General features: G+C 42.6%; 1 protein-coding gene across 2 annotated transcripts; it reads right to left on the bottom strand.

Moving 5' to 3' along the window:
- Positions 1 to 661: 661 nt before the first annotated feature.
- Positions 662 to 14,932, bottom strand: TMEM237 (transmembrane protein 237). Of its 2 annotated transcripts, none has more exons than XM_036421577.2 (13): positions 14,552 to 14,932; positions 12,679 to 12,710; positions 12,042 to 12,052; positions 11,105 to 11,161; positions 10,219 to 10,341; positions 8,764 to 8,881; positions 7,541 to 7,698; positions 6,816 to 6,939; positions 6,417 to 6,605; positions 5,512 to 5,585; positions 4,771 to 4,864; positions 3,827 to 3,948; positions 662 to 1,284 (listed from the first exon to the last, which is right to left on the bottom strand). In XM_036421577.2, exons 1-13 carry the CDS (start codon positions 14,588 to 14,590, stop codon positions 1,223 to 1,225), a joined length of 1,203 nt encoding a protein of 400 aa, XP_036277470.1. In that variant the 5' UTR covers positions 14,591 to 14,932; the 3' UTR covers positions 662 to 1,222. The 2 variants fall into 2 exon arrangements, with proteins under 2 accessions (XP_036277470.1, XP_045431385.1); XM_045575429.1 differs by lacking the exon at positions 14,552 to 14,932 and adding an exon at positions 13,810 to 13,863.
- Between the last annotated feature and the right edge of the window lie 402 nt (positions 14,933 to 15,334).

The raw sequence follows: 15,334 nt of genomic DNA, 5'->3' as shown, positions 1-15,334 counted from the left end.
CTGGCAGTGAAAGCTGGGACTGGCAGGATGCCAGCGCATTCAGTTCTGTGAAAAGGGGGAATCCCTTTTCAGCAACTCCAGCCTCAGAGACAGCAAACCACTCCTATTATGATGCCTACACCACATTTAGACCTATTCTAGGAGCATCCACTTCTATTATCAATTGATCAATCCTCTTCTGTTCTACAACATTCAGCTGTTTGCTAAGGAGGGCTGGCCCACTCGTTTTGCTGCTGTGCCCCAGAGGCTTTGCGACACCTTGCCCCATGGAGCCTTATCCAGGGTTTCACACCAGTTGAGGCGCCATTGGACACAGCTCTGAAGAGACCTGTTCCAGTGCAGGCCACCTCAGGAGTAGGATTTCGAGAGCCAAAAATCCCTCGAGAATAGATTCAGTGACTTTCTACTCATTCTTCTCATCATGCCAAAACAGAGGCAGCGGAAAGGGTTTTGCAAAAGTCAATTGAGTGTTAGCTCAGCAAGCTCACTGGCCTCTGCTTTATTTCCCCGGAGTGCTTTGCCTACTCTGCTTCTCTTTTGCTACATCTTTTTTTTTTTTTCTTCCTAATTATTTTTTAAAGCTTCCTAAATGATTTTGATGTGCAACCAGCTCTGGGAACCACTGATATCAGTTTTAAAAAGAAGTAAACTTTTTCAGTTATAAAATTTTTCAAACAAAAAAGATATATTTTCTTTTTATTAGTCATGAAGTAAAACATCTTTCAAGCTAAATTACATTACATTATACTTATTACATGATAACAGTCACTAAGTCACTTTAAAAAAAAAAAGACAAATTTCATATTTCAATGAACCCAGGAAGGAGATATCAAAAATAAATAATGAAGGTCTTTATTTCCCTTCTTGCCCATTCCCTAAATTTATGTTTAAACCTGATATAGCTTTTGTAACAGTGAAGTTACTCGTGCTCTTTAAGATAATGATTATAAATGCCACCAATTTGACAGAATGGGAACTAAACACTTTTACCTACTTGTTTCTAGCTTATCACCTCCTTTTTGTCATTAAGATAATGACGATTGGGTATAAATTGCAGGTACAATTTTAACAATTTCCATAATCTTGAGATTTTTTTCAGTATTACATAATCAAAAAAATCATTTCTAAATACACCTGTGCATATCTTATAAAAATACATTTAAAAACAAGGATGGGAAGACTTCTAAGCACTGGGCCGTTTTCCTCTGAAGGTGAGCAGGCATTAGGAAGAAGCGTTGATTCCTTTATCAGGATATTCTTCCACCTCAGAGGAGAACATCAACTCTGGGAGGGAAAGCGAACAGAACATACTCAAAATGATTTCCCAGGACCTCAGCAAGTTTTTCAGTTTAGTTTTAAACAACCCTTTTACGTATAGACATAAAATAAACAACAGAAAGCCTTCAAGTACAAGAAGAATTCTTGATAGTGAAATCTGATTTAAAAGATGAGCTAATGACAAGGGTAAAAGTTTTGCATTTAAAATTTTCCAAAAGGTAAAAATTTCCAAGTTTTAAATATATTGCTAGCCCCTGAAAAATAAAACATCTAAAATGGAGATAATATAATAATGCTCACCAGGAAATGTAAGTCACCTGGGGAACCCAGGATCATTAAACAACTGAAATGTCTAATTCTGTAAGTGATCATGACCTAAAATGTTGGGAGCAGAAGTAGAGAACGGGCCTGGAACTAATACGAGGTGCTTGCCAGGATATCTTAAATGTGCTATCCCATTTATCGATAGTTACCATAGTAACTCTGTAAGTGAAATGTTATCATCCCTATTTTATAGTGATTTTTTTTTTATCCACATGATAAAAATGTTACATAATTCACATGACCCTAAGACAGAGCAGGATTCTGCAAATATTTAGAAACACACTTTGCTATTTAGTTTGAATACTGCACAAGCTTGCTAGATGTAACTTCAATCCCAACTACAGTGTAGAAATATATTAGTTGACTTTTCTACACTGCAACTATTACTTAGCATATACTGAATATGTGATTTATTAAAATAACAAGAAATATTTAGAATACAGTCTTCTGATGTAAGTATTATATGAAAAAAAAATCTTTTTTTCCTCAGATTACTTTATTTGAATTATAACGTCTAGTAAAAATGAGTGAGGGTTTTTTCCCATCACCATTTACACCCTACCACATTTACCTTCTTCCACTTCTTCCCTTCTACCACCTGTGCCCCTGAGTTTTTTTCTCTTCTTTCTTTTTTGCTCTATCCCTCCACCACCACTCCCCAACCCACCCCTCCCCCACATTAGAGTTGTCTGCCTGCTCTCTATCTGTAGGTCTGTCTTGATTTTGCTTTTTAAGTAAGTCTGTTCATTAAATTCCACAAATGAGTGAAATCATATGGTACTTGTCTTTTTCTGACTGGGTTATTTCCCTTAGCATAATGCTCTCCAGGTCCATGTGTTTTAAAGGATAAATTTTTCTTCCTTCTTATGGCTGATTAGTGTTCCATTGTGTAAATGTACCATAGCTGTTTTTATCCACCCATCTACTTATTTAAAAACTATACTGAGTGAAAGAAAATAGCAAAATATATAAACCCTTAGAACAGTGGTCGGCAAACTGAGGCTTGCGAGCCACATGTGGCTCTTTGGCCCCTTGCGTTTTTAGCAAAGGCCAGCTTAGGAGTACGCTAATTAAGTTAATAACAATGTACCTACCTATATAGTTTAAGTTTAAAAGATTTGGCTCTCAAAAGAAATTTCAATCGTTGTACTGTTGATATTTGGCTCTGTTGACTAATGAGTTTGCCGACCACTGCCTTAGAAAATTTTTTTAAAAAATACTTTACATATATCAAAAGAAATAAAGCAACAGGATATTTACTAAAGCCATATAAGAATGATGATACAAAAAGGAACATTCATCAATGAAAATACACAAGATTACATTTTTTGACTTGGTTTTTATAAATGGGAATGTTGGGAAGGTTCTCAATTTTAACACTTCTGAGACAGTTTGTAATCAGTTGACCAAATTGCAGCTAAATGCTCAAGATGTTCAACAATCAAGAATATAATAATAAGCAAAGTCCAGAAAATATCACAGAGGTTCAAGAGTGATGAAATACACCTTACACTACAAACATGTAAATGAGTGCCAGAGGACCAGCAGTTTGTCAATAAGACTCCTCTCCTCCAGGGGTCCCAAAGGGGTCTGAGAACTAAAGATGAGTAAATCTCGCTTCCCACGGGGCACACAAGGGTCAGATTAGTCAACACTGTGTTAGACAATGAAAGGTTAAGAATTTGTTCAACACAGAGGAAGAGGTAAGAATAATTCACTTTAATTTGCATCTGACAGAGGCTGCATAGACGAAGCGTGATTTATTTCCTATTTAAGAGATATTTTGACCTTGTAAAGTGTATGACTGTCTGACCACTGGGCTGTATGCCTGCAACTAATACAAAATAATACTGAAGTAATATTGATAAAATAATATTAATAAAACTGTAATAAAAATAAAGAGATACTTTGATTGTAAGGAGAGTAGGAGAAAAGAAGAGCAGAGACTTTCTATAAAACACTTGAAGGGTTAAAAACACCAAAAACCCTCTAAATATGCACCAGGGCACAGAGGGCCTCATTCAGCACTTCCAGACCCCAGCTCTCCTAGACGCTCCTTTCTGCTTCTCTTAGTATTGTTCCACCACTTTATTGTCACTCTTCTTATGTTACTGTACTTTAAATATCTTTGTTACCACAGTTATCATAAGCTATAGCCAAAAGAGATTTCTAAGATCATTATAGAAGATTCCATGATATGTATATACTATTTGCTCTTTAATACCTTCACTAAGATCCATGCCTGGCCTATACGACAGGAAAAGCCAAGACAGTCCAACCAGAATGGCCAACACCAGATTCACCAGGATCCATGGTTGGAGAACCTGTTTCTCATTTCCTGCTGCCCTAAAGATACAGAAATACTCATTATTAATGTCTTCATTTTTGTTCATGTATCTAAATATATCTTTTTTATTCCTCATCTGCAGGAATAGCAAGGAAAGCGTGAAATAAAACATGATACCCTATAAAATACAACCATATATATAGATCTCATAAATATGTATCATGTAAACAAATGTACAAAGGTTATTGAATTCTAAACACACCTGTTTTGTACAGTGATAGAAATGGAAATTCAGTGTTGCCAAATTTTTTTCTAAGTTTCCCTTCCAGATACCGTGGTGTTACTCACTCTTCATGAGATGTCCTTCCTTTCTCGCTTTACCTCATGCCTCTAGCCACTCTCTCAAAAAAGACCCCCCCACTCTAAGTTTTGTGAACTAAAATCTCAGCTGTCCTGTGAGCTCCAGAGTTAGCCCCAGCCCCGAGGAGGGTGGCGCGCCGTAGCCTGCTCTACCTCCCCACGGCTTGGTTTTCCCACTCAGTCCCCGCTCTCCCTCCCGTCACTATTCTGACGTATTAGGCTCAGATTGGGGGTGAGGGTGCCAGGCTCTTCCAGTTCATCATGTAATGACATATTTTAAAACCATAACTTAAGAGATTTAAAACAGATCATAAAAAGAGGACATTTCATTAAAAAATGCAGGTGTTTATAACAATAATTACCCATTAAAAAATTTAATAGGCATTTTCTTGCCACAATTTGGAAGATAAAAACAGGGCCTTCATTAATAGATAAAAACACATGAAAGTGTGGAAGGATTAGAATAGTGCCGTTATTCCCATTGTTGCTGTCAACAACTGCTAATACTGTATGAACCTTACCAGAGGCTCCCGTTAACAGAAGAAGGTGTGTAAAGGTGGATCCTGTCACTTGTCATTTGCTGGCTCAGAGAGAGGGTAAGAGCAGCGACGTACACTGGGGAAAAGATAAATGAAGTTTGTGTTTTTAACAGTCAAGTTTATTTTTAATTTATAAATTATTTTAAGGTCAAAAGTAATCTCTACTTTAGGGAATGACAATATAAAAGAAAGTCATTTGATCAATTTCAACAGGCTGGATTATTTTTCAAGAACACAGGTACTTTTGCCATGCTCACTATTTCATCTTTAGAAATGACTAGAATCTAGATTTTTTTTTTTAGAAGATCTTTTAATAAATTAAATGACTGACTCAAGGTCCTAAGACTAGTTTCATTAATATTTTCTTAACAGAACAAAATGTATCCCAAATTATCCAAAGATAAAAAATATTATTTGTTACTGAAATGCTATGCCAGCTCAATCTGTTTAATGTCAAGTAGAAATACAAAAGTTAGATAATACTTAATAAAAACAAAATAAACTCTTAAAAGTTACTAAGCTCAACTTCTAATGAAAAATAGTATTATCAAAATTATGGTTACCATGTTTTTTTAATTACAAATTCTACTAAACATCTATAAGTAATGCTTATAGCTAGCAATAATATAACATGTTTCAAAAAATAAAATTAAACTTTTCCTTGTTCACAATTACAATGTCACTCAAGCATTACACAGTTATCAAATTAAACTATTTACTCACAGAAAGATGCAAAAGCTGTTGGATCCAGGGCAAGAAAATTTCGAATTGCTACTGATATTTTGGCAAAGTCAATCCTAGAAAATACAGAGGTCTCTTGTCACAGGGCAACCATAACCTTACAAAACATGACTAGCGTTTTTCCCTCTCTGTTTGAATGCTGCCACATTTATTGTCTCTTATTAAGCCTGAAGTAGTCACAGCTTATTTGGAAAGAGGGCCTTTGCAGCCATGATCAAGTTAAGATGAGGCCATTAGAATGGACCGGAATCCAATGTGACTAGTGACCTTAAAAGAAGAGATACAGGCACAGAGACACTCAGGAAGACTGCCATGTGACAACAGAGGCAGAGACTGCAGTGCTGAGTCTACAAGCCACTGAGCCCCAGGAGGCCAGCAACACCGGAAGCTAGAAGAGGCATGGAACAGGCTCTCTTGGAGCCCGCCAAAATGGGCCAACCTTGCTGACACTTTGAGTTCAGACTCCTAGCTTCCAGAACTGTGAGAGAATCAATTCCTGTTCTTTTAAGCCACCCAGTTTGCTGTACTTTGCTACAGTAACCCCAGTATACTGATAAAATATCCAGACTCTCTTCTATATCTGATTAAAAGTATTTGGAAGATTATATTTTGCACTTTTTTGAAATGATTATATTTGAAAGAAGTGTTTGACTTAGAGTGATGCTGAAATGAGTTAAGAATTTTGGGTATTGTTTCTCCCCCCTTCTGCTTCACCCCGCCACAGTATTCCCACCTCTAACTCCCTCCCACAAATAACAAAAACAGACTGGCCTAAAAAAAAAGTCAAAACAATTCTATTTTGAAGATTGTCACAGTCAGTGATACGTTTTGCTCAACATTTCCCCCTGAAGAAAAGTTAGAAGGATTTATAGTCACAACAGCCTTACCTGTCAAAAGCTGAAACTGTACTGAGAGCCAAAAGCAAGTAGAGAAGACTCTGGAATGGATATGCTAACGTCTTGTATTGTTGCAGAAGGTTCGAGAGGTTAGAAAGCTGATCTGCTAGAACATATATCACAATAATATTCCACACAGCACAGCCAGCCAAGAAGCCATGAGAAAACAGGCCCACCATCCTGAATGGAAAAGGGCTTAATTATTATACATGAATTACTAAAGTGAAAGGCTAATGTATTTTTAAAACCTACTCATATACAAGAATAAAATTCAACATTTCATAGAAAGTAAAATCAAGCATTTTCTTATTTAACAGTGTTGAACAACTGACACTAAAAAAAAAAAAAATAGAATATTTGTGTTAAGAAAAATCCAACAAAGGCAGCCACCTAAAACTCCGGTGCACTGAAAGGGCGACGTCCCTGGTCGTCCAGTAGGGCTTCGTGTCCATCGACACGTCTATGTTCTCTGTGGTCTTTATCAGCTCTGAGCGGTCGGTGGCCTGGAATCGCCCTAAGAACACATTACACAATTATCCAAGAACCTGCTGAGTTTTTTAAAAAAATTATTCCTCCCTTAAAGACCCGTAGAAGGAGTGTGTCCATGTGCTTCCTTCTCAAACCAAAATAGATGCTGACGTAACAGTTTGGGAAATTGACTATCCTATCTAACAAAGATTGGAATATGCAAATTAACCATAACTCTGTGACAAAGATGGCAGCGCCCACAGCCAATAAGGAGAGAATATGCAAATTGACGCGACAAAGCGAGAGGCGGAAAGGTGGCTCTGGCCGGAGCAAAGGCAGTGCCAGCAGCCAGGGGAAGGAAGGCCTGTTCCTGCACGAATCTTTGTGCATCGGGCCTCTAGTGTTTAGTAAAATACAATAAGGAGCTTCTAACTAAGAAAAAAGTCTAGAAACCTTTAAGATGACAACGTCTAATATATTCTAATTTAGAGATTTTAGAAGTACTAACCTTTAAATGTCAACACTATAAAGGTACGCCGATATTTGAAAACCCTTTACATTTCTTAGGGAAAGACCCCAGGGTATGTAGCATGGCACATGCTCTGTGATGACAGAAAAGAAATATTCCAGAACAAGGAACTACTTACGGCTTTTTTCCACAAACACTTTGTCTACAGGCTGGCTAATGCCGGTGGGCGCAGTGAATACGGACTGTTGTTCTGGACTCCTTTGCTCGTCAGTAATTATGTCTTCGTCTTCCACGCCGAGCTCATTGGCATACTGCAGTTCCGCTGGCCGGGCCTTCCTGGAGTCAGGGAGAAAGGAAGAAACCGGGTGCTTACTGAATTTTTAAAGACCCACACAAGGACGCACCTGTGAGTAGAATGAAAAGAACCCTGGACTTTGAGCAGAGAAATTTGGATTTTACTCAAACAGATCAGTTATTAACTGCTATGTAGGCCTCAGTTTTATCCTCTGGACAAGGAAGTGGCTGAACTAAGTTGTAAGGGTCTTTCCAGACTTAAAATTATATTGTCTTATAGAGACACTAGAGGCCCAAGCATGAAGTTTGTGCCTGAGTATGTCCCTAGGCCTGCCCTGTGATCAGGGCCATCTTCCTCAGCTGCCCACAGCTGGCCCCGCCCCCATCACCACCCACCCCCGGTTCCCCATTCGCCATCTGGTGACCGGTGCCTGACGGCCAGGGGAAGGAACTGAGTAGTTGGCCGTTCCTGCCCGCTCACCAGCTCGGGGAAAGGGACCAAGAGGTGGTCAGTACACGTCACAGTGACTGGTCCATTAGCCGTTCTGGTCATTCTGCCATTAGGGTCAATTTGTACATTACCCTTTAATTATATAGGATTGATTACTATTTAAAGGGTCATGTCTAAATACAAATAATAGTGTTATATAACTTCAGGGTACTTCTTTAAAGTATGTCTTTCTATTTTATCTAACACTGAATTCTATGCTAAATTACACATTATTATTTATTGCTGAAGTAATGATCATTTGGATTTTGATAAAATGAGAAAATAAATTATAATAGCCTATTTTATTAATATTACCTTTCATTTTTAATATCTTGAATACGTAATTTTTTGTTACTTATATAAAATCTTCTACTTGTGTTTCTTTTTTAGAGACAGCTCCTAAGAATTTTTATTCAAGTACAGTACTTTACTTTTCTCAGTGGTCTACACTTTTCAAATTTGTCATTAGATTGGTTTAACTGATATCTTTGTAATACTACTTATCCTAGAGATATACTAGTATTTATCAGACTTCATCAGAAGCTATCACTTGGAAGTTCCAAATTAAGCACCAGAGTGTCCCTGAAGAATATTTAGAAGAACAAATAAATTCTTACTTTGTCTTCTTTCGAGGTTTTTTAATAATGGGCTCCTCAGCTGGCACCACATCGATACCATTTTCATTCCGTAATAAAGGTGGACTAGATGTCTTCTGGGTGAAAGCAGTCTCCAATTCTGGGGGGGAAAAGAAAAAGATTAAAAATTTTAATTACTATAATGTAAAAAGAAAAGTAATGTACAAGACTTTTGTAATACAAGAGCACCTTAAAATTTTTAATTGGGTAACACTGTTTTGCATTTGATTAAAAAAATTTTATAGCCGAAGCCGGTTTGGCTCAGTGGTAGAGCGTCGGTCTGCGGACTGAAAGGTCCCGGGTTCGATTCCGGTCAAGGGCATGTACATTGGTTGCGGGCACATCCCCGGTAGGGGGTGTGCAAGAGGCGGCTGGTCAATGTTTCTCTCTCATCGACGTTTCTAGCTCTCTATCTCTCTCCCTTCCACTCTGTAAAAATTCAATAAAATATATTTTAAAATAAAATTTTTATATCTCTAAACACAACAAAATGTTTGACGTTGCAATGCCAAAAATATGGGGGAAATGATGTAACCCAGCAGAGACACACACAGAGGAATGTGAAGACAGGCGGAGAATGACATTACGCTGTCATAAGCCAAGGACGGCTAAGACCACCAGAAGCGAGAAGAGGAAAGGCTCTTTCCTAGAGCCTGCGGAGGGGGCGTGGCCCCGCGCACACTTCGCTCCTGAGCTTCTAGTCTCCTGGTCTGTCTGGGACTAAATTTCAAGTCACTCAGTTTGTAGCAATCTGGAAGGCAGTCCTAAAAATTAATACAACATATTTTACATAATGGGATCCTCTGATACATCCTATTTTACAACCTTTGCTTTTTGACTCAACAATATATTACTGGCGGTTTTTCACATCACAATATCACCAAAACAATCCTGTTAATGAGTACTTGGTTTCTATCAAATGGGTAACATGTTCTATCTGGCTTTTAACACATTGTTAAATATTTGATATTACCAGTTTCTGCTCTTATACATAATATTTCAGTTGACCTTCTTTAATTACTGTAGCTGTTGTAGTTACTTGTACTCATATATTTGAACAGGTTATACCATTTTACACTCATATCAGCAGTGTATGGGTGTACCCTTTTCTCATCAACACTTTCGTATTTTATAAATTTTTAAAAGCATTGCCAACTCGATAGGCAAAATAAATTATATCATCTTGTCTACCTTGTGAACAGTCCCTGAGACACAGCAAAACTCAATTAATGGCCCTAACTGGTTTGGCTCAGTGGATAGAGTGTCGGCCTGCGGACCAAAAGGTCCCAGGTTCAATTCCAGTCAAGGGCATGTACCTTGGTTGCAAGCACATCCCCACTAGGGGGTGTCCAGGAGGCAGCTGATCAATGTTTCTCTCTCATCAATGTTTCTAACTCTCTATCAAAATCACCATCTAACCTGGCTGCTCTTACATACCAAGAGGTACCCTTGTCTTCTGTCTTCTTTGAACAGGAGCTTCTGGATGCTCTGTCAGTTCTTTAGTTGGTGACTCGCTGCTCTCAGGTGACCTATGAACAAGACCTTCCAAAGAAGCACTTGCTACAGAAATAGAGTAAAAAAAAAAATAAAAATGGGATAACTTGAATAGAGACCACGGAGTCGTAAAAAGATGAGAAAAGAGGGAACTGGAATGTTTCCGATGTAATTACCCCTTCTCCTACAGAATCAATCTTGATTTCCTTTCTCCTCACTTGTAACTTCGAATTTTAAGTTTGGCTCAGTGGATAGGGCATCGGCCTGTGGACTGAAAAGTCCTGGGTTCGACTCCAGTCCAGGGCACATGCCCGGGTTGTAGGCTCAATCCCCAATTGGGGGCATGCAGGAGGCAGCCAATCAATGATTCTCTCTCATCATTGATGTTTCCATCTCTCTCCCCTTCTCCCTACCTCACTGAAATAAATAAATAAATAAACAAACAAACAAATAAATATTTTTAAGTATTTAAAAGGAGAGATCCAAGAATCCTATGTCTCTAAACCCAGTAACCTATTCAAGGGTCTGGAACCAATTATAGCTTAAGATAACTCATGTTGTCATGGGGATAAAAGACCCCCAAGAGTCCAAGAATGTGGTGGAAGTAAGAGTGTTGGTGGCACAACCCTTTCTTTTAGGAACCCTCCGAGGCACCTTTCAGGCTGCTCACTGCCCGTCCCTCCCTGCCACCAGGAGTCCGCCGCTTCCAGGTGGCCGTGGTTCCATCCCGCACACAGCAGTGGCTTGGCACTGCTGGGACCTTGTCTCTCCCTGATCCGATGTTTCTCATGCCCGAGGCCTGGGAAAACCTGAGAGAGCAACTTCTTACCTAGCACCGTTTTTGTCCTCGGCTTCTTTTTCTTGGGATGACTAAGGGGAACATCATCTGTAACACAAACAAAAAAAAGGAAAGGCTGCCTAAAATTCTGTGCAGGGGACAGTGTTTTCAAAAGGGAACTTTTAATAGGGAAGGCCTTTCCCTCTCTTCCAGCCTACACCTACACAGGAAGGGAAAGAAGGTAAGACATTAACAAAGTCAAAGAGAGCCCACGGTGCGGCACTAAGAGCTCACTGCTGGTCAGTGATGGCAGACACAGTGACACAGGAAGTGTGCTCACCAAATATCCATGTGATCCCCACCCTGGGCCTGTGCTTGGTTCTGGAGCATAGGCTATGAGAGAAGTGATCTGTGTCATCTGGAGGCCAGAACACGGAAAGAGCCAGTGAGAAGCCCTCCACCTCTCTCCTCCCCTGACAACCGAGGAGACCTCACATTGAGATGGCAAAGCCACAGGATGGAAGTGGCCTGCATCACTGCCTCACTGCCTCACTAGCGAAGAGGAGATGAGAGGCAAATGCCCTGAATCATTGCCACAACAGACTTTGCGTTAACCAGATATAACCTTATATGATATTAAGTCATTGAGATTTTGGGGTTGTGTGGCATAGCCCAGTCTACCCTGACTAAATGAGACACAGTAAGATGCAGTCCCTAATACAGAATGATAACTAGCCAAGGGTTTTGATCCGGGTGACTCGATACAGGAATGAATGCTTTTATGTTTGTAAGGTCAAGTATCAACCATATTACTAGTGTTATTTCTCAACCATCATTTAAAAATGGCAGCCATAGATTATTATGATAAAGATGCTGTATTATTATAAATTATACCACCCAGATTCAACTTTAAGAGAAACATCAATAAATTAAACTTCTGAATATTTAATACCATATTTAGAAAATTTTACATTAACAGTGAACTCACCTTGAATATTACTTTACATGACACCGACCAAATTTAATCAAGACAAAGACAAAAAAAAAAGAAACTCCATTAATTAGAAATCTACAACATTGTCAAACTGAAAACCGACTTAAATCATTACAAATTTAAAATAGAATGTTTTCACACACAGTTTGCTCATTTACAAACTAGCTTATTTACAAATAACAAGCCAGTAAACCTGCTAATAAAATAACCCCAATATTTTCTTAATCTACATATACACTCTCCCTTCTATCTATTAATAAAGTGGATTAGACAGATTAAGAACTCTTATTCTTCCTAAAGTCCCAGTCACTGATTAAAATCAGCTTAAACTCTGAGGAAACAATTCTAGCAAACAGAATGCAGCCAGGATTCTACTACACAAAAACCTAAAACATTCAGAAGAGATCCATTATCCTCCCATGTTCGAAGTCAGGCTTTGAAACAGAACACTTCATTGTAACCGTTATCCCAATGATTCAGGGATTGTTCACCTTTAAACTGTTAAGAAGCCTTTTCTTAAAAATATCAAGAAACCTTTTCTGAATTATGATGGATTTGCAAATGGTGGTCAATTTTTCACTTTGTTCATTGTGCACGTTTAGAACCCCATAGTAAAACCTCTGTGCTTTACCTTGGCACAGGTGGGAGGGCTCGTGGAGGACGCTAGGGGAAAAGAAGAAAATTACTTGTCAGTAAAAGCCTAGAGCAGCTTTACTGCCCATATTTCAAACCTATTGATTGCTGTTCACCAGGGAAAGCCAGGCGGTTCTGATGAGAACCAAATGGGCAATATTTAAATTTCATATAAAATGCCTTCCTTTCTATGTACCTTGTTACCTACGGCCAGGCCCTGTTCTAAGCACCAAGAATGCATTTATGAACGAAAGGAGGAGATCCTGCTTTCAGGACATTCAGATATCCCTCAGATACCTGAGCGAAGACTGACTGGGAAAGGAGCCTGCATTTTTGACAAAGGGAAGCAAACACAAAAGTCCTGGGGGAGACGGGATTGGGGGTGGGGGGTCCCAGGCCCTGGGGGAGACAGGCTTGAGGAGGGTCCCAGGTAAAGGGCCAGGAAGGCTACGGCAGTGACCACTGTAGGTGAGGTGGACAGAGGCCAGACTAACCAGGGTCCTGAAGCTGGAGGGAAGGGAGCTAGATGTTGTTTTAATTCATTAACAGGAAGCCGATGGAGGTTTTAGGCCACACAGTCACAGACTTTTTAAAAAGATCCCTCTGCACACAGGATGAAGGATGCATTTTAGGACTGAAAGACTGGAGGGGAGCACTTAGAAACGCTGCTTTTCATGAATAAGAAGAGCTGTATTTGTAGTCCAGAGAGATGATAGTAAAGAATGGGATCTTTCCAAACAAAATACTAACAGAAACGCCTGCAGCAGTTCACTGGGCCAAGTACCCCGCGCTGCTTGCAGAGAACATCGCTTCAAAGGGGTGGACATTCAGGCTGTTACAGTTCATTCTGCAGCCGTGAAACTGCGTGTTCCTGTAAATGCTGCCAGGTGCAGGCAAGGCAAGATGCCTTCACCCGGCCCAGCACTCAGCGTTCCCAGGGGAAGGTACCACGGTCCCGCGAAAGCGCTTTTGTCCTAAGGATGCTGCGCGGAGCGATTCCAAGGCCGGTTCTCACAATTCCACGTTTCAAAAGTCCCGCAAAAACCACATGTCACCCATCCGAAATCCCCAACGTGCACGCCTCTCCAAGGTAGGACAGTTCAGCTGAATGCAAAAATCCGCAACTCACAAGTAGCGGAGGCTCGCTCCCAACCTGCTTCTTCCCCATTCTTCCTAACGTCCCAAGGCCGCCAGCTGTCCTCCGTCCCGCATCCCCGCTCCCGGCGGCCCGGCATCCCCCACTCCCGGCGGCCCCGCATCCTCCCTCCCGGCGGCCCCGCATCCCCCGCCCCCCGGCGGCCCCGCATCCCCCACTCCCGGCGGCCCCGCATCCCCGCTCCCGGCGGCCCCGCATCCCCCGCCTCCCGGCTCGGGTCGGCCGTGCGCAGGCGCAGTGCGCCCGGCGCGCAGCCCCCTCCCCGCGGGGAGCGAGGGAGACGCCGGGATGCGGCCGGGCCTCGCCTACACCGCCGCTGGCGCGGGGCGCTCAGGGGTGGCTGACCCGCCCCGGAGGAGACGCCAGCGGGCGTGGGTGCAATCACGGGCCCCCTGGGGGTTCCCAAGTGACTTGCTTGTTGGAGACGCGGGAGAGATGCCCACGATGAACAGTCTCCACCGGCAAAAACCGGTCCCTTCCCGGGAGCGGCCGGCATTCCCACCCGCGGGCCGAGCCGGGGCGACCGGGCAGTGAGGCGTTGTCAAGGCAACACGCCCGCCGGGCCCGGGAACCTGCCGCCGGCCCGGGTTCGGTCCCGGCGGGGAGAGGACTGCCCGCCCCGCCCCGCTCCGTCCCGTCCCGCGGGCGCCGGTGCGCGTCCCCCCCGGTGCCCTCCCTCCGGGCCGCGGGCCAGGCGGCGCCCCTAGCCGCTCACCGGGCGGCCCTCCGGCGGCGGCCCCGGGTCGGCCCTCATGGCGCTCGCTCTCCGCGGGGCTCCCAGGCGCAACCGCCGCGGCCCGAGCTCGGTCCCCGCGCCGCCGCCGCGGCCTCGGCACCCGCGGGAGGCGGGCGGCCGGCGAGGGAGGCGGGGTGCGGGCGAGGCCGCCGCCCAGGCCCGCTCCGCCCCGTTCCGGGCGGCGCGGGGCGGATCCAGACAATGACGGTCCCGGATCCTCCGCGGCCGCCCCTCCGTCCCGCAAACCCGGTAAACCGAGTGGGGAAACCTTTTCTCCGAGACGAACAGCAGAGAGGCAAACCCGGGCTCGCCCTGAGGGTCCTTAAAAAGGGCAACTTTCGCTTTGCGGGGTTGGGATCTTTAGAAAAACACTGTTTACTTTAAACAACAAACTACAACTACGTGGAAGCGGCCCTCCGTTCGGTGGTCAGGAGAGGGGCGGGGCGGGACGCGGGGAGAGGCTGCAGAAGGTGGACACGGGCTGGAAGGGCGGCTGGAGGCTCAGGCCTGAGGAAGACAGGAAATCTGGACTTCTTGGAATAATGTTCCCTTCTTTCCCAGATACTGGTCTCGTACTAAAATTCTGCCTACATAAAAGACTATGACCTGTCCTGTGTGGCTCGGTGGATAGAGCGTCGGCCTGCGGACTGAAAGGTCCCAGGTTCGATTCTGGTCAAGGGCATGTACCTTGGTTGCGGGCACATCCCCAGTAGGAGGTGTGCAGGAGGCAACTGATGGATGTTTCTCTCTCATCGATGTTTC

Source organism: Pipistrellus kuhlii, unplaced genomic scaffold, assembly GCF_014108245.1.
Source record: "Pipistrellus kuhlii isolate mPipKuh1 unplaced genomic scaffold, mPipKuh1.p scaffold_m20_p_7, whole genome shotgun sequence".
Taxonomy (NCBI): Eukaryota; Metazoa; Chordata; class Mammalia; order Chiroptera; family Vespertilionidae; genus Pipistrellus; species Pipistrellus kuhlii.
This window is presented reverse-complemented; position numbering and strand designations above follow the sequence as displayed.

Bases quoted from the DNA above. Each gene is read 5' to 3' on its own strand.
- TMEM237 (XM_036421577.2), bottom strand. From the start codon at position 14,590: ATGAGGGCCGACCCGGGGCCGCCGCCGGAGGGCCGCCCG. The intron at 6,940-7,540 runs GTAAGTAGTTCC...ATGTGTTCTTAG, and splicing joins AGTGTTTGTGGAAAAAAGCC to GGCGATTCCAGGCCACCGAC. The intron at 6,606-6,815 runs GTGGCTGCCTTT...TTTTCCATTCAG, and splicing joins TCAGTGCACCGGAGTTTTAG to GATGGTGGGCCTGTTTTCTC.